The 22,048-nt window shown below is 44.9% G+C and overlaps 1 protein-coding gene across 1 annotated transcript in view; it reads left to right on the top strand.

Moving 5' to 3' along the window:
* itprid2 (ITPR interacting domain containing 2) overlaps window positions 1-22,048 on the top strand; it is a 125,250-nt gene that overhangs the window by 14,693 nt on the left and 88,509 nt on the right. The window contains exons 2-4 of the mRNA XM_056288975.1: window positions 14,933-15,072; window positions 15,246-15,389; window positions 15,752-15,794. Coding sequence (XP_056144950.1) covers window positions 15,051-15,072; window positions 15,246-15,389; window positions 15,752-15,794 — 209 coding nt within the window. The 5' untranslated portion in view covers window positions 14,933-15,050. The remainder of the gene's footprint in view (window positions 1-14,932; window positions 15,073-15,245; window positions 15,390-15,751; window positions 15,795-22,048) is intronic.

Genomic DNA, 22,048 nt, shown 5'->3' with positions numbered 1-22,048 from the left:
CACAACAAAACAACAATAACAATAAAGAACCAGTAAAACAACTACAAGAATAACAATAAAGAACCAGTAAAATAAAAATTAAACAAGAATAAAAGTAAAGAAACAGTAAAACAACAATAACAATAAAGACACAACAAAACAACAATAACAATAAAGACACAATAAAACAACAACAACAACAACAAAGAAACATTAAAACAATAACAATAAGGAAACAATAAAACTACAACAACAGTAAAGAAACAGTAAAACAACAACAATAAAACAACAATAACAATAAAGAAACCTTATAACAACAATAACAATAAAGACACAATAAAACAACAATAGAGAAACAGTAAAACAATAACATTGAAGAAACAATAAAATAGAAATAACAATAAAGAAACAGTAAAACAACAATAACAATACACAATAAAATAACAATAAATAAACACTAAAACAACAATAACAATAAAGACACAATAAAACAACAATAACAATAAAGACACAGTAAAACGATAACATTGAATAAACAGCAAAACATCAATAACAATATAGGCACAATAAAACTACAACAACAATAAAGAAACAGTAAAACAACAACAATAAAACAACAACAAAACAACTATAACAATAAAGAAACCTTATAACAACAATAACAATAAAGACACAATAAAACAACAATAACAATAAAGACACAATAAAACAAAAATAACAATAAAGACGCAATAAAACAACAATAACAATAAATACACAATAACACAACAATAAAGAAACAGTAAAACAATAACATTGAAGAAACAATAAAATAGCCATAACAATAAAGAAACAGTAAAACAACAATAACAATACACAATAAAATAACAATAAATAAACAGTAAAACAACAATAACAATAAAGACACAATAAAACAACAATAACAATAAAGACACAGTAAAACGATAACATTGAATAAACAATAAAACAGCAATAACAATAAAGAAACAATAAAACAACAAGAACAACAATAAAGAACCAGTAAAACAACAATAACAATAAAGACACAACAAAACATCAATAACAATATAGGCACAATAAAACAACAACAACAATAAAGAAACAGTAAAACAATAACAATAAGGAAACAATAAAACAACAACAATAAAGAAACAGTAAAACAATAACAATAAAACAACAACAAAACAACCATAACAATAAAGGAACCTTATAACAACAATAACAATAAAGAACCAGTAAAACAACAATAACAATAAAGACACAACAAAACATCAATAACAATATAGGCACAATAAAACAACAACAACAATAAAGAAACAGTAAAACAATAACAATAAGGAAACAATAAAACTACAACAACAATAAAGAAACAGTAAAACAACAACAATAAAACAACAACAAAACAACTATAACAATAAAGAAACCTTATAACAACAATAACAATAAAACAACAATAATAAAGACACAATAAAACAACAATAAAGAAACAGTAAAACAATAACTTTGAAGAAACAATAAAATAGCAATAACAATAAAGACACAATAAAACAACAATAACAATAAAGAAACAGTAAAACAACAATAACAATAAAGACACAATAAAACAACAATAACAATAAAGAACCAGTAAAACAATAACATTGAATAAACAATAAAACAGCAATAACAATAAGGAAACAATAAAAACAACAAGAACAATAAAGACACAATAAAACAAGAATAACAATAAAACAACAATAACAATAAAGACACAATAAAACAACAACAAGAACAACAATAAAGAACCAGTAAAACAACAACAACAATAAAGACACAATAAAACAAGAATAACAATAAAGAAACAATAAAACAACAACAACAATAAAGACACAACAAAACAAACGTTTCTGGAACGCAAAATGGGGCGACCTAAAATGGCGTCAGGCTTGGCTGTGCCCATTTCAGTTGTGTATGTCAGATAAAATGCGAGAAATCCATTTTGAGTGGTTACACAACATCTGTCCATGTAACACATTACTTCCCAGATTCACTGACACAGATGGTAACTGCCCCTTTTGTAGGCTCAGCCAGAAAGGGTTGTGTATTTGTTTTGTCACGGCCCCTGCTCATCTGCGTGCCACAGAGAGCGTTACACATAAGCGGAGTGGCCAGTGTGTAACCATTGTGTGTAGAGAGAGGCCTGCTTGTCACTGCGTCCGACTGGGAAAACAACCCTATGAGTGACCTGACCACTCTCACTCCTGCCTTTGGTGCACGTCACGTACACGGAGCTGGAGTGTGTAGCTCCTCCCACACCGTCATGCTTTTCTGCTTGGTTCAGTATGTACACACACACACACACACACACACACACACACACACACACACACACACGCACACGCACACACTGGCCCTTATGACGCACGAAACAAGTGAAGGCACACTGTCATCTGATAAGGAACTATTTTCGGTCGACCCTGGTTCCGTTTCATTGACTTTATTGAGGTTGTTGTTTGTTCATCATGTTCAGATCTTTACATTTAAGTTAATTCATTTGTTTACTTTGCATATTTCATTTGATCAGCTGCCTGTTTCCATTTCCACTTGTAGACGTTTAAATTACATAAGAATGCAGGTTTCACTTAGCTGAAGAAAATGTTCGTTGTGGCCTTCAGACTTTCAAAATATATGAAAATATGTCACTTGGACACATGTATTTATTAGTTTTTTGTTTTTTTCCCCATGTCCCCTACTGTCTTGTTTATAATTGTTTATATACTATATATAACCGTAATTTATAATTATGTTCTCTTTGTAATGTTTTGAATTGCATTTATGACCTCGCTAACACTTGTTAAACCAGTCAGTTAAAGTCGGTAAACAGGTGTGTTCAGGTGGTCAGTGGACAGTTAAAGTCTGTAAACAGGTGTGTTCAGGTGGTCAGTGGACAGTTAAAGTCTGTAAACAGGTGTGTTCAGGTGGCAAGTGGTCAGTTAAAGTCGGTAAGCAGGTGTGTTCAGGTGGTCAGTGGACAGTTAAAGTCGGTAAACAGGTGTGTTCAGGTGGTAAGTGGACAGTTAAAGTCTGTAAACAGGTGTGTTCAGGTGGTCAGTGGACAGTTAAAGTCTGTAAACAGGTGTGTTCAGGTGGCAAGTGGTCAGTTAAAGTCGGTAAGCAGGTGTGTTCAGGTGGTCAGTGGACAGTTAAAGTCGGTAAACAGGTGTGTTCAGGTGGTAAGTGGACAGTTAAAGTCGGTAAAAAGGTGTGTTCAGGTGGTCAGTGGACAGTTAAAATCGATAAACAGGTGTGTTCAGGTGGTCAGTGGACAGTTAAAGTTGGTAAACAGGTGTGTTCAGGTGGTCAGTGGACAGTTAAAGTCGGTAAACAGCTGTGTGTTCAGGTGGTCCAGTGGACAGTTAAAGTTGGTAAGCAGGTGTGTTCAGGTGGTCAGTGGACAGTTAAAGTCGGTAAACAGGTGTGTTCAGGTGGTCAGTGGACAGTTAAAGTCGGTAAACAGCTGTGTGTTCAGGTGGTCCAGTGGACAGTTAAAGTCGGTAAACAGGTGTGTTCAGGTGGTCCAGTGGACAGTTAAAGTTGGTAAGCAGGTGTGTTCAGGTGATCAGTGGACAGTTAAAGTCGGTAAACAGGTGTGTTCAGTTGGTCAGTGGACAGCTAAAGTCGGTAAACAGGTGTGTTCAGGTGGTCAGTGGACAGTTAAAGTCGGTAAACAGGTGTGTTCAGGTGGTCCAGTGGGCAGTTAAAGTCGGTAAACAGGTGTGTTCAGGTGGTCAGTGGACAGTTAAAGTCGGTAAACAGGTGTGTTCAGGTGGTCCAGTGGACAGTTAAAGTCGGTAAGCAGGTGTGTTCAGGTGGTCCAGTGGACAGCTAAAGTCTGTAAACAGGTGTGTTCAGGTGGTCAGTGGACAGTTAAAGTCGGTAAACAGATGTGTTCAGGTGGTCCAGTGGACAGTTAAAGTCGGTAAGCAGGTGTGTTCAGGTGGTCCAGTGGACAGTTAAAGTCGGTAAACAGGTGTGTTCAGGTGGTCCAGTGGACAGTTAAAGTTGGTAAGCAGGTGTGTTCAGGTGATCAGTGGACAGTTAAAGTCGGTAAACAGGTGTGTTCAGTTGGTCAGTGGACAGCTAAAGTCGGTAAACAGGTGTGTTCAGGTGGTCAGTGGACAGTTAAAGTCGGTAAACAGGTGTGTTCAGGTGGTCCAGTGGGCAGTTAAAATCGGTAAACAGGTGTGTTCAGGTGGTCGAGTGGACAGTTAAAGTCGGTAAACAGATGTGTTCAGGTGGTCAGTGGACAGTTAAAGTCGGTAAACAGGTGTGTTCAGGTGGTCGAGTGGACAGTTAAAGTCGGTAAACAGGTGTGTTCAGGTGGTCAGTGGACAGTTAAAGTCGGTAAACAGGTGTGTTCAGGTGGTCAGTGGACAGTTAAAGTCGGTAAACAGATGTGTTCAGGTGGTCCAGTGGACAGTTAAAGTCGGTAAACAGATGTGTTCAGGTGGTCAGTGGACAGTTAAAGTCGGTAAACAGATGTGTTCAGGTGGTCCAGTGGACAGTTAAAGTCGGTAAACAGGTGTGTTCAGGTGGTCAGTGGACAGTTAAAGTCGGTAAACAGGTGTGTTCAGGTGGTCAGTGGACAGTTAAAGTCGGTAAACAGATGTGTTCAGGTGGTCCAGTGGACAGTTAAAGTCGGTAAACAGATGTGTTCAGGTGGTCAGTGGACAGTTAAAGTCGGTAAACAGATGTGTTCAGGTGGTCCAGTGGACAGTTAAAGTCGGTAAACAGGTGTGTTCAGATGGTCAGTGGACAGTTGAAGTCGGTAAACAGGTGTGTTCAGGTGGTCAGTGGACAGTTAAAGTTGGTAAACAGGTGTGTTCAGGTGGTCAGTGGACAATTAAAGTCGGTAAACAGATGTGTTCAGGTGGTCAGTGGACAGCTAACGTCGGTAAACAGGTGTGTTCAGGTGGTCAGTGGACAGTTAAAGTCGGTAAACAGGTGTGTTCAGGTGGTCCGGTGGGCAGTTAAAGTCGGTAAACAGGTGTGGTCAGGTGGTCCAGTGGACAGTGAAAGTCGGTAAACAGGTGTGTTCAGGTGGTCAGTGGACAGTTAAAGTTGGTAAGCAGGTGTGTTCAGGTGGTCCAGTGGACAGCTAAAGTCGGTAAGCAGGTGTGTTCAGGTGGTCAGTGGACAGTTAAAGTCGGTAAACAGGTGTGTTCAGGTGGTCCAGTGGCCAGCTAAAGTCGGTAAACAGATGTGTTGAGGTGGTCAGTGGACAGTTAAAGTCGGTAAGCAGGTGTGTTCAGGTGGTCCAGTGGACAGTTAAAGTCGGTAAACAGATGTGTTCAGGTGATCAGTGGACAGCCAAAGTCGGTAAACAGGTGTGTTCAGGTGGTCAGTGGACAGTTAAAGTCGGTAAACAGATGTGTTCAGGTGATCAGTGGACAGCTAAAGTCGGTAAACAGGTGTGTTCAGGTGGTCAGTGGACAGTTAAAGTCGGTAAACAGGTGTGTTCAGGTGGTCCAGTGGACAGTTAAAGTCGGTAAACAGATGTGTTCAGGTGGTCAGTGGACAGCTAAAGTTGGTAAACAGGTGTTTTCAGGTTGTCAGTGGACAGTTAAAGTCGGTAAACAGGTGTGTTCAGGTGGTCCAGTGGGCATTTAAAGTCGGTAAACAGGTGTGTTCAGGTGGTCCAGTGGACAGTTAAAGTCGGTAAACAGGTGTGTTCAGGTGGTCAGTGGACAGTTAAAGTCGGTAAGCAGGTGTGTTCAGGTGGTCAGTGGACAGTTAAAGTCGGTAAACAGGTGTGTTCAGGTGGTCCAGTGGACAGTTAAAGTCGGTAAACAGATGTGTTCAGGTGGTCAGTGGACAGTTAAAGTCGGTAAACAGGTGTGTTCAGGTGGTCAGTGGACAGTTAAAGTCGGTAAACAGGTGTGTTCAGGTGGTCAGTGGACAGCTAAAGTTGGTAAACAGGTGTGTTCAGGTGGTCAGTGGACAGTTAAAGTCGGTAAACAGGTGTGTTCAGGTGGTCCAGTGGACAGTTAAAGTCGGTAAACAGATGTGGTCAGTGGACAGTTAAAGTCGGTAAACAGGTGTGTTCAGGTGGTCAGTGGACAGCTAAAGTCGGTAAACAGGTGTGTTCAGGTGGTCCAGTGGACAGTTAAAGTCGGTAAACAGGTGTGTTCAGGTGGTCCAGTGGACAGTTAAAGTTGGTAAGCAGGTGTGTTCAGGTGATCAGTGGACAGTTAAAGTCGGTAAACAGGTGTGTTCAGTTTGTCCAATTGGACAGTTGGAGGCTTAGATGTTCTTCTCTGCTGTGTGTGGTCAGCGGTGGACTGTTCTGGGTGTGGTCAGTGGTGGACTCTGTTGTGTGTGGTCAGTGGTGGACGCTGGAAAGTAAATGCATAAACAAAAGAGAAAAGTGCCAGAGTGCAGAGCCGAGGCAGCTGTCTGTGGCGCCATTTTCATGGCAGAAGCTTTTCAGTGAAGGTCAGGCAGCCATAAAGGTGTCAGTGAAGGACAGGCAGTCATGAAGGTGACAGTGAAGGACAGGCAGTCATGAAGGTGACAGTGAAGGACAGGCAGTCATGAAGGTGTCAGTGAAGGACAGGCAGCCATAACGGTGTCAGTGAAGGACAGGCAGTCATGAAGGTGACAGTGAAGGACAGGCAGTCATGAAGGTGACAGTGAAGGTTGGCCAGTCATAAAGGTGTCAGTGGAGGTCGAGCACTCATGAAGGTGTCAGTGAAGGTCAGGCAGTCATGAAGGTGACAGTGAAGGACAGGCAGTCATGAAGGTGACAGTGAAGGACAGGCAGTCATGAAGGTGACAGTGAAGGTCAGGCAGTCATGAATGTGACAGTGAAGGACAGGCAGTCATGAAGGTGACAGTGAAGGTTGGCCAGTCATAAATGTGTCAGTGGAGGTCAGGCACTCATGAGGGTGTCAGTGAAGGTCAGGCACTCATGAAGGTGTCAATGAAGGTCAGGTTGTCATGAAGATGTCAGTGAAGGTCAGGCAGTCATAAAGGTGTCAGTGAAGGTTGGGCGGTCATGAAGGTGTCAGTGAAGGTTGGGCGGTCATGAAGGTGTCAGTGAAGGTCAGGCAGTCATGAAGGTTTCAGTGAAGGTCAGGGAGTCATGAAGGTGTCATTGAAGGTCAGGCATTCATGAAGGTTTCAGTGGAGGTCAGGCAGTCATAAAGGTGTCAGTGGAGGTCAGGCAGTCATGAAGGTGTCAGTGGAGGTCAGGCAGTCATGAAGGTGTCAGTGGAGGTCAGGCAGTCATAAAGGTGTCAGTGGAGGTCAGGGAGTCATAAAGGTGTCAGTGGAGGTCAGGCAGTCATGAAGGTGTCAGTGGAGGTCAGGCAGTCATAAAGGTGTCAGTGGAGGTCAGGGAGTCATAAAGGTGTCAGTGAAGGTCAGGCAGTCATGAAGGTGTCAGTGGAGGTCAGGCAGTCATGAAGGTGTCAGTGGAGGTCAGGCAGTCATGAAGGTGTCAGTGGAGGTCAGGCAGTCATGAAGGTGTCAGTGGAGGTCAGGCACTCATGAGGGTGTCAGTGAAGGTCAGGCACTCATGAAGGTGTCAATGAAGGTCAGGTTGTCATGAAGATGTCAGTGAAGGTCAGGCAGTCATAAAGGTGTCAGTGAAGGTTGGGCGGTCATGAAGGTGTCAGTGAAGGTTGGGCGGTCATGAAGGTGTCAGTGAAGGTCAGGCAGTCATGAAGGTTTCAGTGAAGGTCAGGGAGTCATGAAGGTGTCATTGAAGGTCAGGCATTCATGAAGGTTTCAGTGGAGGTCAGGCAGTCATAAAGGTGTCAGTGGAGGTCAGGCAGTCATGAAGGTGTCAGTGGAGGTCAGGCAGTCATGAAGGTGTCAGTGGAGGTCAGGCAGTCATAAAGGTGTCAGTGGAGGTCAGGGAGTCATAAAGGTGTCAGTGGAGGTCAGGCAGTCATGAAGGTGTCAGTGGAGGTCAGGCAGTCATAAAGGTGTCAGTGGAGGTCAGGGAGTCATAAAGGTGTCAGTGAAGGTCAGGCAGTCATGAAGGTGTCAGTGGAGGTCAGGCAGTCATGAAGGTGTCAGTGGAGGTCAGGCAGTCATGAAGGTGTCAGTGGAGGTCAGGCAGTCATGAAGGTGTCAGTGGAGGTCAGGCAGTCATAAAGGTGTCAGTGGAGGTCAGGCAGTCATGAAGGTGTCAGTGGAGGTCAGGCAGTCATAAAGGTGTCAGTGGAGGTCAGGCAGTCATGAAGGTGTCAGTGGAGGTCAGGCAGTCATGAAGGTGTCAGTGAAGGTCAGGGAGTCATGAAGGTGTCAGTGGAGGTCAGACAGTCATAAAGGTGTCACTGGAGGTCAGGCAGTCATGAAGGTGTCAGTGGAGGTCAGGCAGTTATAAAGGTGTCAGTGGAGGTCAGGCAGTCATGAAGGTGTCAGTGGAGGTCAGGCAGTTATAAAGGTGTCAGTGGAGGTCAGGCAGTCATGAAGGTGTCAGTGGAGGTCAGGCAGTCATGAAGGTGTCAGTGGAGGTCAGGCAGTTATAAAGGTGTCAGTGGAGGTCAGGCAGTCATAAAGGTGTCAGTGGAGGTCAGGCAGTCATGAAGGTGTCAGTGGAGGTCAGGCATTTATAAAGGTGTCAGTGGAGGTCAGGCAGTCATGAAGGTGTCAGTGGAGGTCAGGCAGTCATGAAGGTGTCAGTGGAGGTCAGACAGTCATAAAGATGTCAGTGGAGGTCAGGCAGTCATGAAGGTGTCAGTGGAGGTCAGGCAGTCATGAAGGTGTCAGTGGAGGTCAGGCAGTCATGAAGGTGTCAGTGGAGGTCAGGCAGTTATAAAGGTGTCAGTGGAGGTCAGGCAGTCATAAAGGTGTCAGTGAAGGTCAGGCAGTCATGAAGGTGTCAGTGGAGGTCAGGCAGTTATAAAGGTGTCAGTGGAGGTCAGGCAGTCATGAAGCTACAGGGGCCCTGCTAACCGTTAGCATGTGTGTCGTCATGCTGCAGGCTGCTTGTGCGTCTCTTCAGTTTGTGTTCTTGTGTTCATGACAGGTTTGTCATCAGAAGCTGGGACTGGTTCTGAGTTCAGGTTTTCAGGTTGTCGTTGAACATTGTTTGACTGACGGGTTGGTTTGTTCAGGTTTTGGTGGTGTTGGGGTACACGGGTTCGCTGTGCTGGAGGCTGCTGGTCATTCTGGCATCAGGTCACATGATCTATCAGTCCTGTCTCACAACTTTACTCTAACACATCATTCATAAATACTGCCAGATTTTCTTCACCTCCACACCACATTATAAATATACAACTGTGTGTGTGTGTGAGAGAGAGCGATGGAGAGCAAGCGAGCCTGCAATCTAAGATAGGGTTACTGTGGGTAAACCACACTAACCAGTAATGAATTACACTCTCTCTCTCCCTCTCTCTCTCTCTCTCTCTCTCTCTCTCTCTCTCTCTGCACTGCATGCTGGGAGGTTGGGTGCGTCAGCGTGAGTGAGGGCGTTGAATGAGCTTGAGAGTGTTTTTTGGCTTAATTCACTTGTTCTCTACTGCTTTCGATTTATTTCATTTTATTTTCTTCTCCACATGGTGAGGTGAGAGAAGTTTAATTTTACTTCGTCGCTGGCTGTTGGAAAGTGACTGGAGTAGCTGGTGGGAGTTTGGTGGTGTGCAGTATGGCGCCCCTCCCCGGTGAGGGCTCGCCACCCCTGTCTATCAGACACGGGGTTAGAGTCGTGGTCGACTCGCGGTACACTGTGGAACAGGTTCTCCTGGCTGCAGGAGAACAGGTCGGCTATGAGAACATCACCTACGGCTCTCGGATGAACAAAGCCGTGGTGGCTTTTCTCCGAGAAGAGCGTTTAGTCCCCCTGCTGGTCGAGAGAGGCCTGGTGCTGGACCATCTGTTTGTAGCCGTCTCGCCATTGTTTGTGCCGTCGACACGTGTTACCGTGTCAGGCGTACCTCCGTTTATCCCAAACGAGCTCCTTGAAGGAGACCTGAGTGGTTTCGGAAAGGTTGCTGGCGGGTTCAGAACAGGTCGTCTGGGTTGTGGCGACGCCAGACTGCAGCATGTTACCTCCCTGCGGAGACAGGCCTTCATGTATTTAAATGATCCCTCAGAACATCTACAAGTGTCATTTAAGGTCAAATACGAACACGGCTTCTACACTTTGTATGCAAGTTCTTGCAGCATGAAGTGCTTTGAGTGCGGCGATGTCGGCCACAAACATTCATCCTGCCCGCACAGGGAGCCCACAGCGGGCAGCAGTACAGGCGAGCCACAGCCTGGAGGCGCCGCTGAGGGCGGTAGCCCGCAAACGGCACAGCAGGCGGCAGGAGATACCGCAACCGGTAATCCGCAACCTGGTACGGAGGGAAATGTAACAACTGAGCAGGACAGCAATACTGTAAATGATGGTAATCTGAGTGGTACTGAAGCACATGATGCGGATGTATGCAGAGACAGAGGACGGACAGAACCAGCGGGAGACAGTCACCCAGCCAAGGCTGAGAGTCAGGTCTCTGCAGGTGAGTCACACTGTGAAGACACTGGAAATACAGATGAGGACATGTTAGAGGATGATGGCCTGTCTCAGTTTACTGATATTGTGTCACAAGGTGATCAGCAGTCATACTTATTAAAGGAGATTAATGATTTCCTTGATGAAACCTATGGCAGACAGTCTGTGGATGTATCAGATGTCTTCTCAGATGTGGACAGGTTTGTTAACTCTGTTATGAAGATTAGAAAAACAGCTGGATATGAAGAGCTCAGTAAGCAGAAGAGGTTTCGTCTGAAGAAGATTCTGACGAAACTCAGGAAAGAAAAGTGAGGAAAGGTTCCTTTAAATGATCAAAACTGAAATATACGTATGTGATACAAAAAAGGTGTTTTTCTCTCTTGGAAAGGTTTCACTGTCTTATCCTTCCTTTTCTCTCTTCTTTTAATGGACGGTTTGCGAGTAGGGAGTCTAAATATTAACGGAGGACGGGATAGAGTTAAGCGAGGTGTGGTAGCTGAGCTGAGTAGAGCTAAGAACTTAGATGTGCTCCCCCTACAGGAAACACATAGCTCTGTAGACAACGAGATAGAGTGGGGAATGAGTTGGGCAGGCCAGGATTTTTTGAGCCATGGTACCAACTTTAGTGCAGGTGTAGCTGTTATTTTCTCGCAGCGCCTCCTTTTGACAAATGTTTTGACGTGTGAAGTGGAGCAGGGCAGAATACAAGTAGTTCAGGCAACAATCCGAGAAATACCTTTTGTGTTTATAAATGTGTATGCTTATAATACAGACACTGAACGCTTGAGATTGTTTAGCAAACTGAGGGATAAACTCAAACAGTTTAATAGTGGCTCAATCATAGTGGTGGGAGGAGACTGGAATTGCACTACACACCCTACAGTTGACAGAAACTCAGAAGAGCCCCATCCAACGTCAGCTTCTTTTCTGTCCACTGTGGTCGCAGAAAACGACTTTACGGATGTTTGGAGGACACGTAATCCAACAGCTAGGCAGTACACATGGGTAGAAGCTGCTGAGGGTAGTGCGAGGGCAGCCAAGTTGGACAGGATTTACCTCAATCAAACATACAGCAACAGGTTGATTAAGTCCACGATATCACCCGTGGGATTTTCAGATCACCATTTAGTAGTGGCAGATTTTTCCTTACAAGTTCAATTTCGACACTGTTCCTACTGGCACTTCGATGTGCGGCTAATACATGATAAAGCCTTCTGTCAGTTCTTCGCTGACTTCTGGAGTCGTTGGAGGCTGAGGAGGAAGGATTTTGAGAGCTTAGCTCGATGGTGGGATGTAGGAAAAACACAAATTAGGTTTTTATGTCAGCAATACAAACAACACACTCTCGGTGTGGAGAAATCTGTCTTGACAAATTAGAGCGAGAAATTAGGATATTAGAAGGCGAATTATTGGACATGATGGCAACAGCAGCACTTGGGAAAGTAGGAGGAAGGCTTTAGGTAGGTTCCTACATGAGAGAGCAAAGGGTGCTTTAATCAGAACCCGAATTGCCACCATCAAAGACATAGATGCTCCAACTTCTTTTTTCTTTAAACTCGAGAGGAAAATTAGAAAGAACAATGTGGTGATGCCCCTCAAACTTCCCAGTGGGGCAATTACAACTGATCCATCAGAGATGAGGAAGTTGGCCATAGACTTTTACAGCAGCCTGTTCAGTGCAGAGACCTGCGACTCTGACTGTGTGGGGGAGATACTGGAGGGACTGCCTCAGCTGGGTGAAACACAGGTGCCTTCGCTGGAGTCCCCCATCTCCTTTGATGAGATATCTGTGGCGGTTCAGCAGCTCAGCTGTGGCAAAGCCTCCGGAGTTGATGGACTTCCTTCAGAGTTCTACAAGACGTTTTGGACTCTAATTGGACGAGACTTACACGATGCTTTTAAAGAATGTTTGAACTCTGGAACTCTACCTTTGAGTTGTAGAAGGGCTGTCCTGACACTACTACCAAAAAAGGGAGATCTTGGCCTACTGAAAAACTGGAGGCCAGTTTCATTGTTGTGTACTGACTATAAGATAATTGCAAAATGTCTTTCAATTAGACTCAAACAGTGTATGGACATGGTTGTACATTAGAGCCAGACGTACTGTGTTCCTGACCATACAATTAAGGATAATCTTTTTTTGATACTCGACATTATTCCCATATCTAAACTCCAGGAGCTGGATGTTGGCCTGCTTTCCTTCGATCAAGAGAAGGCTTTTGACAGGATTGATCATTGCTATCTGTTCAAAACACTTAAAGGTTTTGGTTTTGGGGATAAATTTGTTAACTGGATCAAGTTGTTGTATTCCGGGGCCAGTGTTCTGTTGAAGGTAGGAGGTGGACTCAGCCGACCTGTCTCTGTTAAGAGAGGTATAAGATAGGGTTGTCCCTTATCTGGGATGCTGTACTCCCTGGACATTGAACCACTTTTACTTCAGCTCAGGCAGGGGCTCCCGGGGCTAACCTTTTCAGGGAACATCACCACTGCAGTTAGCTTATCAGCATACGCTGACGATGTCACGGTTTGCATAACAACCCAAAACGATGTACAATTTCTCAAACAGAAATTGGCCTTATACGAACGCTGCAAAAGTCAATTGGTCAAAATCTGAGGGTCTCTTGCTGGGGGAGTGGAACAATAGAGAAAAACCGACATTACCAGCGGGGCTGCAGTGGAATACAGAAGGGATAAAATGCCTAGGTGTCTTTCTAGGCAGTGACCGCTTCCTGAGCAAAAACTGGGAGGGTTTAACTGAAAAGGTCAGTGCCCGATTGTCTAGATGGACTTGGATCCAGCCTCAGTTGTCCTATAGGGGGAGAGTCTTGATTGTTAACAACTTGATTGTCCCGATGTTCTGGCACCGGTTTACAGTTGTAGAACCTCCGGACACGCTCATACGGGAAGTACAGAATACACCGGTGGACTGGGGAGGCTTTCACTGGACCAAGTCTGCTGTACTGTTCCTACCAGTGCTAGAAGGAGGCCAGGGCCTGATTGCCCTCAGCAGTCGCATCATGGCTTTTCGCCTTCAAACTGTGCAGCGCCTTTTATATCATGACCAGTGACTTTGGAGTGAAACAGCGTCTGTGTTGCTTCGGAGGGTCATGAACCTGAACTATGACAAGCACCTGTTCCTTCTGGTCCTGGCTGGCATGGAGTTCATGACAACACCCTTCTATCAATCTGTTGTTCGCGCTTGGGGAACGGTCTTACGCACCAACAGGGACTACTCCCAGCTCTATGGCAGTGTAGGGGAGGAACCACTGTTCCATAACCCACTGATACGCTGCAGGATGCTCAGCTCCGTAAGTGTACAGAGATCCCTCATAAGAGATGGACTTACGAAGTTAGCTTCTCAGATCAGGAGGACAGTGGAAGACGGCTGGCAATTTGAGCGAAGAGACTGGCTTTAAATATCTTCGCTTGATGGAGAGGTTGTTGGGGGAAGTGATCAGTGCACTTCCTGGCTTCTTCAGGGAGGCACTAGGAGCAGAGTGTGGAGAGGATCAGCCAGCTATGCTGCCTGTCTTTCCATCTTTGTCAGTCCGTGCGGCTGTGGAGGAGCAGGAGGAAGTGAAGGGGGCCATTCTATCCTTCAAAACGCCAGAACTACATGACCTCTCATGTACATCACAGAAGGCCTTGTTACTGTAAAGGTTCTCAACAGAACATCACTAGCCAGCATGCAGGAGTCGAGGTGGTTGAGTGTGTTGGCACCAGGCTCATCTCCCAGGGGCAGCTGGAGGTCCCTGTACAAACCCCCCATTGAGAAACGCACTGCGGATCTACAGTGGAGGGTGGTACACGGGGCTGTGGCTACGAACAGACATGTGGCACACATTGATCCTAGGGTAGGGAGCCACTGGTCTTTCTGTAATGATGAGGAAACTCTACAGCACTTATGGCTCAGATGTCCCAGGTTGGACCCTCTTTTCTCTGTACTGCAGCAGTGGCTCAGAGGTTTAGGAGAGGTTCTTGCAGACAACCTGTTTGTCTTTGGTCCGAGGTACACGGCAGCACAGTGCAGACGTGTCACCTGGGTTAATGTTCTGATAGGTCAGGTGAAAATGAGCATTTGGCTTAGCAGACGGAACAAGATGAAAGGCACAGGGTCCACAGATGCCACGCTCATGTTCAAGGGTCTAGTGGCTGCTCGGCTGAACATAGAGTTCATGTTTTTCAAACTTAGTTCAAACTTGGAAGGATTTATTTCTATGTGGGGACATGGGGATGTGCTGTGCACAGTGGAAGACCAAGTGCTTCTTCTTAATCTTTGAAAAAAGGGGAACTAGGGGGAAGGTGTGTATCCTTTTGTTTTTACTGTGTATGGCAATTGTGTTTTTCCACTCTGTGTATGAGTATTTATGTTAATGTTATCTTGATGTGACTGAACAATTGAAACATTAAAGGCTTGGTTAAAGGTCAAAGGTCTCTCTCTCTCTCTCTGACACACACACACAGACACACAGACACACAGAGTCAGGTCTGTACTAAGCTGCTGTGTCTTGTGTTGGTCCTCCAGCTGGTTCAGTCCATGGATCACAACGTTGAGTGACAGACAGGCAGACAGACAGCGAGGATGGACAGCAGCACCGATCAAGGTGGGTGTCATTGAGATGCACGTGTATGTGTTTCTGATAGTCTCTGTGTGTCTGTGGTTGTGGGTGTCTGTTCAAACACTCGACTATAAAACAAAAGCATGTAGGCTCTATGATTCACTTGGATGGATGGATGGATGGATGGATGGATGGATGGATGGATGGACTGACCCAAGGTCCTGTTGTGGGAGGTGAGCAGTCAGACTGCAGAGCTGCCAGCAAGAGGCGCCAGGCTTGGGCTCAGAGCAGAGAGTCTGTCTGGCATGACCCAGAAAACCAGGAAGAGGGGGGGCGGGGCCAAGGATCCATCGACGAATCAGGTTAGGTGGTCACATAAAGAAGAGAACTCCTCCATTACTGTATTATTGCTGTATTATTACTGTACTATTACTGTACTACTAGCATACTATGACTAAACTACTCATTACTATTACTTTCTGTTTTGTTCTCCACTACACGTTCTTTTGGAAAATTCTCTTTGTCTCTCTCTCTGTTATCTTTTTGTCTGTCTCTCGTTCTCTGTTATCTTTCTCTGTCTTTACCTCTCTCTTGCCATCTCTCTGTTTCTCTCTCTGTCTCTCTCTGTCTTTCTCTCTCTGACTTCTCTCTCTCGCTTTCTCTCTCTCACTCTCTGTCGCTCTTGCTCTTCCTCTCTGTCATTCTCTCTCTCTGTCGCTCCTAGGTCGAGTCCCTAATAAGATCAGCAGTTGGCTGAGTGAGTGCAGGTACTGTAGCCTCTACCTATTGCTTTAATTAATGACTGACAAACTAACTGTTGTGCAGCAAGTGTGTGTGTGTGTGTGTGTGTGTGTGTGTGTGAGAGAGAGAGAGAGAGAGAGAAAGAAGGAAAGAGAGAGAGAGAGAAACGCCCCGTTAAAAGATAAGGGCAGAACAGATTATATAACTGCTGACATTCTCTAAGACTGAGTCAGTATTATTCTAGGCTGGAGTCATGTAAGACTGAGTCAGTATTATTCTAGGCTGCAGTCATATAAGACTGAGTCAGTATTATTCTAGGCTGGAGTCATGTAAGACTGAGTCAGTATTATTCTAGGCTGCAGTCATGTAACACTGAGTCAGTATTATTCTAGGCTGCAGTCATGTAAGACTGAGTCAGTATTATTCTAGGCTGCAGTCATGTAAGACTGAGTCAGTATTATTCTCGGCTGCAGTCATGTAAGACTGAGTCAGTATTATTCTAGGCTGCAGTCATGTAAGACTGAGTTAGTATTATTCTAGGCTGCAGTCATGTAAGACTGGGTTAGTATTATTCTAGGCTGGAGTCATGTAAGACTGAGTCAGTATTATTCTAAGCTGGGATCATGTAAAACCGAGTTAGTATTATTCTAGACTGCAGTCATGTAAGACTGAGTCAGTATTATTCTAGGCTGCAGTCATGTAAGACTGAGTCAGTATTATTCTAGGCTGGATCATGTAAAACTGAGTTAGTATTATTCTAGGCTGCAGTCCTGTAAGACTGAGTCAGTATTATTCTAGGCTGGGATCATGTAAGACTGAGTTAGTATTATTCTAGACTGCAGTCATGTAACACTGAGTCAGTATTATTCTAGGCTGCAGTCATGTAAGACTGAGTCAGTATTATTCTAGGCCGGGATCATGTAAGACTGAGTTAGTATTATTCTAGACTGCAGTCATGTAAGACTGAGTTAGTATTATTCTAGGCTGGGATCATGTAAGACTGAGTCAGCAGTATTCTAGGCTGCAGTCATGTAAGACTGAGTCAGTATTATTCTAGGCCGGGATCATGTAAGACTGAGTTAGTATTATTCTAGACTGCAGTCATGTAAGACTGAGTTAGTATTATTCTAGGCTGGGATCATGTAAGACTGAGTCAGTATTATTCTAGGCTGCAGTCATGTAAGACTGAGTCAGTATTATTCTAGGCTGGGGTCATGTAAGACTGAGTCAGTATTATTCTAGGCTGCAGTCATGTAAGACTGAGTCAGTATTATTCTAGGCTGGGGTCATGTAAGACTGAGTCAGTATTATTCTAGGCTGCAGTCATGTCAGTCTCACCTCATATTCTGTTCTGCTTCAGCCTTGAATTGTCCTGTAGTAAATAATTAGCTCAAGTTTAGTTTTTCTTACCGTAGTGTGGATTTATCTTAGTTTACCATAGTGTGTGTAGCAGATTGAACTGAGTCGCGTTGCAGACACAGTTGCACTGGTCTGACTGGGAAAACTGGGCAGACTGACTGACAGGAAGCTCGATGACTGGTTTTGAGGGGCCATCCTGTGACACTGACAGGTGTGGACAGATTTGACATTATCTTAAATTAGATTGGAGTTTATTGTCTTAACAGTTTGGAGACACAAACCTTACATTATACAGTCCTGACTCACTAATTGTCCTTACTGGTACTCTGTAGATCCTTGTCTGTTGGAGGTTTCTGACAAACCGCCATCAGGCTGCACATTGTATCACTGCGTTACAGGGTGTGTGTGTGTTACTGTGTGTTAATGTTCGTATTACTGTGTATAATACTTTATCTATTACTGTGCATGTTATTGTGTGTGTTACCGTGTGTATTACTGTGTTACAGTGTGTTAGGGTATTACTGTGTGTTTATATGTATTATTCTGTGTGTTACTGTGTGGTGCAGTGTGGGTTACAGTGTGTTAGAGCCCGGGTTTTCAAAGTGGGGGCCGTGACGCTAGGGGGTCCGGGGGGGAAAATGAAAAATGCAGTTAAAAAAAACTAATTATAAAAATAAAATTAAATATATCAACATATAATAAGAACAGTAAGAAAAAATACTGAGAGAAAGAACTGTTGCTGAATATTGTAAAGCACAAATGACAATGAATGTTTGGTTAATAAAAGAAAGAATATTGACTATAATACAACTGAGAAATTATTTGAAATGTAAATTAAATTAATATTGCTTTCATAAAAATAAGGAAATATTAAGAAGCTGTATGTTTGATTTTTTTTATATTTGCCAGTGTAATTTAATTTTTTTAAGCCATGTCGCGATAGGGGGCCCCAGCCAGAGGCTGCGGCTATTAAGGGGTCCTTGGCATGGAACAGTTTGGGAACCCCTGTGTTAGAGTATATCTGTGTTTGTGTGTATTACTCTGTGTGTTCTTCTGTGGTGTAGTGAGTGTTACTGTGTGCTATTGTGTCTATTTCTTTGCCTGTTATTTTGTCTGTTAGTGTTTGTGTTACTGTCCATTATTGTGTGCATTACCCGGTCTGTTACTCTGTGTATTACTGTGCATGCCGCTCTGTCTTTCATTGTGTGTATCACAGTGTGTGCTACTGTCCGTATTACTGTGTGTGCTCATCATTATCATCATCGACGGTCACTCAGGGTCGAGTAAGACTGTCCTCCTTCTAGGTCCTTGTGGATCTTCAGGTGGGCATATAGGCCAATCCTGGAGCCACATATTTTGGGGCAAGGGTATAAAGGAATGGTTGGGGATGTGGTTTGGGCCTTTCTGGTAATTAACTCCTTTCTGAGTCTGCACTTGTTTTCAGCAGCACAATGGAAGTCATGGTTGTAGCACCCAGCACCCTCACAGTCAGTCTCTAGTCCTCCCTGTTTTTTGCTGCTTGTTCCCATGTGTTAAGGTTGATGCCAAACCTTCTGATGTGGGCCATGATGTTATCTTTATATCACTTATTTTGTCCTCCTGGACACGGCGTCCTGTCATGAGCTGAGAGTAAAGGACCTGTTTCATGAGGCAAGAGTCAGACATGTGGAGGACATGGCCAGTCCATCTCAGCTGTTGTTGTGCAATGGTGGCAGTTATGGTAGGCATGTCGCCCTCCTCGAGGACGCTGAAGTTGGTGCCCTTTGCATCCTCCCAGCTGATCTTAAGGATCTTCCTGAGGCATTGCTGTTGGTATGCCTTGACTGCCTTCCAGTTTTCTGACCCCTACAGTAGGGTGGGCAGCACTACCACTTTGTACACCAGAGTTTTTGTTCTGGCCTGAAGATCGTAGCTTTCAAAAACACTTTTATTCAATCTTGAGGAGGCCCGGCTAGCACAAATGAGACAACGGTGTAGTTCAATTTCAGTGTTGGCTTTGGAGGAGAGAAGGCTGCCAAGATATGGGAACTGTTCCACGTTTTCAAGTCTGGTGTTGTCTACAGATATGGATGGGGGCAGAGCAAGCATATTTCTGTTGGGTGGGGGTTGGTAGAAGATTCAAGTCTTTTTTATATTAATGGCCACACCAAGTGTAGCGCCGTGTGTTTGGACCCAATTGCAGAGATGAGGCAGAGGCAGTTGTTAAGTAATAAGTCACTTTACTGGACTCCGGAAAACATACAATAACCAAAAACCACTGCCAAACAGGGCAGGCAAAAAATGCAAACACGAATTAACACAAAATACCAAACACGGGAAACACTCTCTCGCACAGAGGAGGCAGGCGAGAGTTGAGGAGACACAGGCATCCGCAGACTGACGATAAGCTTTTCCAAGACTCGACGAGGAATGTCTGCAAAGCACCCGGTCAAATGGTCCCCAGCACAGGTGCACCTAATCACAGGCCAATCAAGGGCAGGTGCCACTCATACTGGCTGACAGGGAGATGTCTCACCTGTTGGCTGCTGACCCTCTGGCCAGTGATCGTGTCACCAAGCTGCTTGTATGCCTTTGCAAAGGTGACCAGTATGTTTGTAGTTCTTCTTCTACAAGGGACACTAAGGCCCAATTTATACTCCAAATGTCGGCTAGCAGGCAGATGTCTCTCGACAATTTTGATGTCATGAGAGACACTTTTTGTGTCTCCCAGGGCTGTCGTGTACACGACACATTTTCTTATGTCGCATCCCCAGAGTCTGCAAGGTGTTGCATCTCAAGGGCCTTCGTCCACCACTGGTTCTTCAATTCCTCGACCTGGCTTTGGACGGCTGACTTTTGTCTTGCATGGGCAGCTCATTTATTTTGGCAGTTGATGTCATTCTACCAGATGGTAAAGGCTTGCCTCTTGATGTTGATTAACTGTGGGATTTCTAGGTAATTCTCATCAAACCAGTCTTAGTGGTTCTTCATCTTATGTCCAAGAGTGGTTTTACAGGTGCCAGCAATTGCAGTCCTGAGTATATCCCAATGGCTTTCAACATCATCTGGATACTGTCTGGGCATTGATGTACTGAGCACGACCTGGGACTGTTGACAAGAGGAGGTATCAGTAAATCTTTTGAGATTGAGTGTTGGAGGTCTCTGCTTTTTCTGCACCCTTCTTTTCTGGTGAAGTTGAATCAACCGGGTTGGAGTGGATAAGGTGGTGATCAGTCCAGCAGTCATCTGCACTGATCATCACTCTGGTGACCAGTACCTTGTGTTGGTCTCTTGACAGACGATAATGTAGTCAATGAGGTGCCAAATGTTAGAATGAGGGTGCCTCCACGTTGTGTTAAAGTTCTTCTTCTGGCAGAAGAGTGTGTTGGTAACGAGTAGGCTGTGTTCTGAGCATGTTGTTAACAGTAGGATGCCATTGGAGTTTGTGTTTCCAATTCCTTCCTTGCCAATTATGCCTCTCCACAAATTTTTATTTCGTCCCACTCTGGCATTGAAATCTCCAAGCAGGATTAGATTATCCTCCTTGGGGACTTTGGTGAGAACATTGTCCAGGTCAGCACAGAAGGTCTTTACTTCATCTTGTGAATCAACTGTTGGAGCATATGCACTGATGATAGTGATGCTTTGGTTATTTACAAGCACCAGTTGTATTGTCATCAGGCGTTCATTGATGCCCAGAGGAAGCTCAGCAAGGTGGCAAATGAGGCTGTGTTTGATGGCAAAGCCCACACCCTGAATCCTTGGCTCATCAGCTGCGTTTCCTTTCCAGAAGAAAATATAGCCACGTTCTCGCCTTTCAGCTGCCCTTGGTCAGCTAATCAGGTTTCAGAGAGTGTGGCAATATCAATCCGGAATCTTCTCAGCTCTCGGGCAATGATGGCAATACACCTTTCAGGTCAGTTTCTGGATTGATTGCCCATGAGGGTTCGTACGTTCCAGGCTCCAAAATATATGAGTTTCTTTTTCTGACCACATGGTTTATCCCTCTGGATGCGGTGATCCAGACGGGAGGTATGGGGCAGACTATGTTTAGGGTACCTTTTCTAGCCCCCTCCCCGACTGGGGTGAGCAGAGCGGATCCTAAATAGGGCTGCTCAGTTGTGAGTGCAGCAGTCGAGAAGCCCTTCTGCCTCAGTCCCAGGGCTTGGCGACTGATCATCCCCACCACCTTTGTGTCAGGTTGTGGCTAGGGGCTGCCAGACTTCACTGTCATGCCCCCTTCACCTCTTCCTGATCACCACAGGGCTTTGACCCAGGATGTTTATGGAGTGATCCTTGCATGAGCTGTCATGCGCAGGCATGTCAGCTTTTTACATAGAGAACCTGATGCGCCCACAGCCAACACACGGTCCTTGGCAGGGGGTAGCCAGAGTTCAATGGCATGGAGAACCAAGACGATCGGGGACCACCCTCTGTTGTAGCCTTCATCAGCCTTCACTGCCATTGTGACCTGAAGACATCCTCCGCCAGTTCTGCCGTTGAGGTCTTTGTTAGGTCATACTTCGTCTGGAACTTCCCCCTTGACCAATCTGCCTTGGGTGACCCTACCAGGAACCAAGCTCCGGACGGCATAGCTCCTGGAATCATTAGTACATGCAAGCTTCTTCACCACGGCAAGGTGGCAACCCAGGAGAAGACTTTGTGTGCTATTGTGTATATTACAGTTTGTGTTACTGTGTGTAGTACAGTGTGTGTTATTGTGTATGTTATCATGTGTTTACAGTGTGTATTAGTGTGTTTTACTGGGTCTGTTACTGTGTGCATAGTGAAAGACTAACACACACAGCACAGTGCCTGGGTACCATGTTTCTCCCTCCATGATGCCAGCACCCTAAACAGTGAACCAAGGCTGGCGCAGCTGATCTGATATTGTCGGTAATGGAATCTCCTATCACTAGCGTGCGTTGCTTTACCCTGTCTA

The sequence above is a fragment of the Lampris incognitus genome, chromosome 11 (genome assembly GCF_029633865.1).
Source record: "Lampris incognitus isolate fLamInc1 chromosome 11, fLamInc1.hap2, whole genome shotgun sequence".
In the NCBI taxonomy this organism is placed as follows: domain Eukaryota; kingdom Metazoa; phylum Chordata; class Actinopteri; order Lampriformes; family Lampridae; genus Lampris; species Lampris incognitus.
This window is presented reverse-complemented; position numbering and strand designations above follow the sequence as displayed.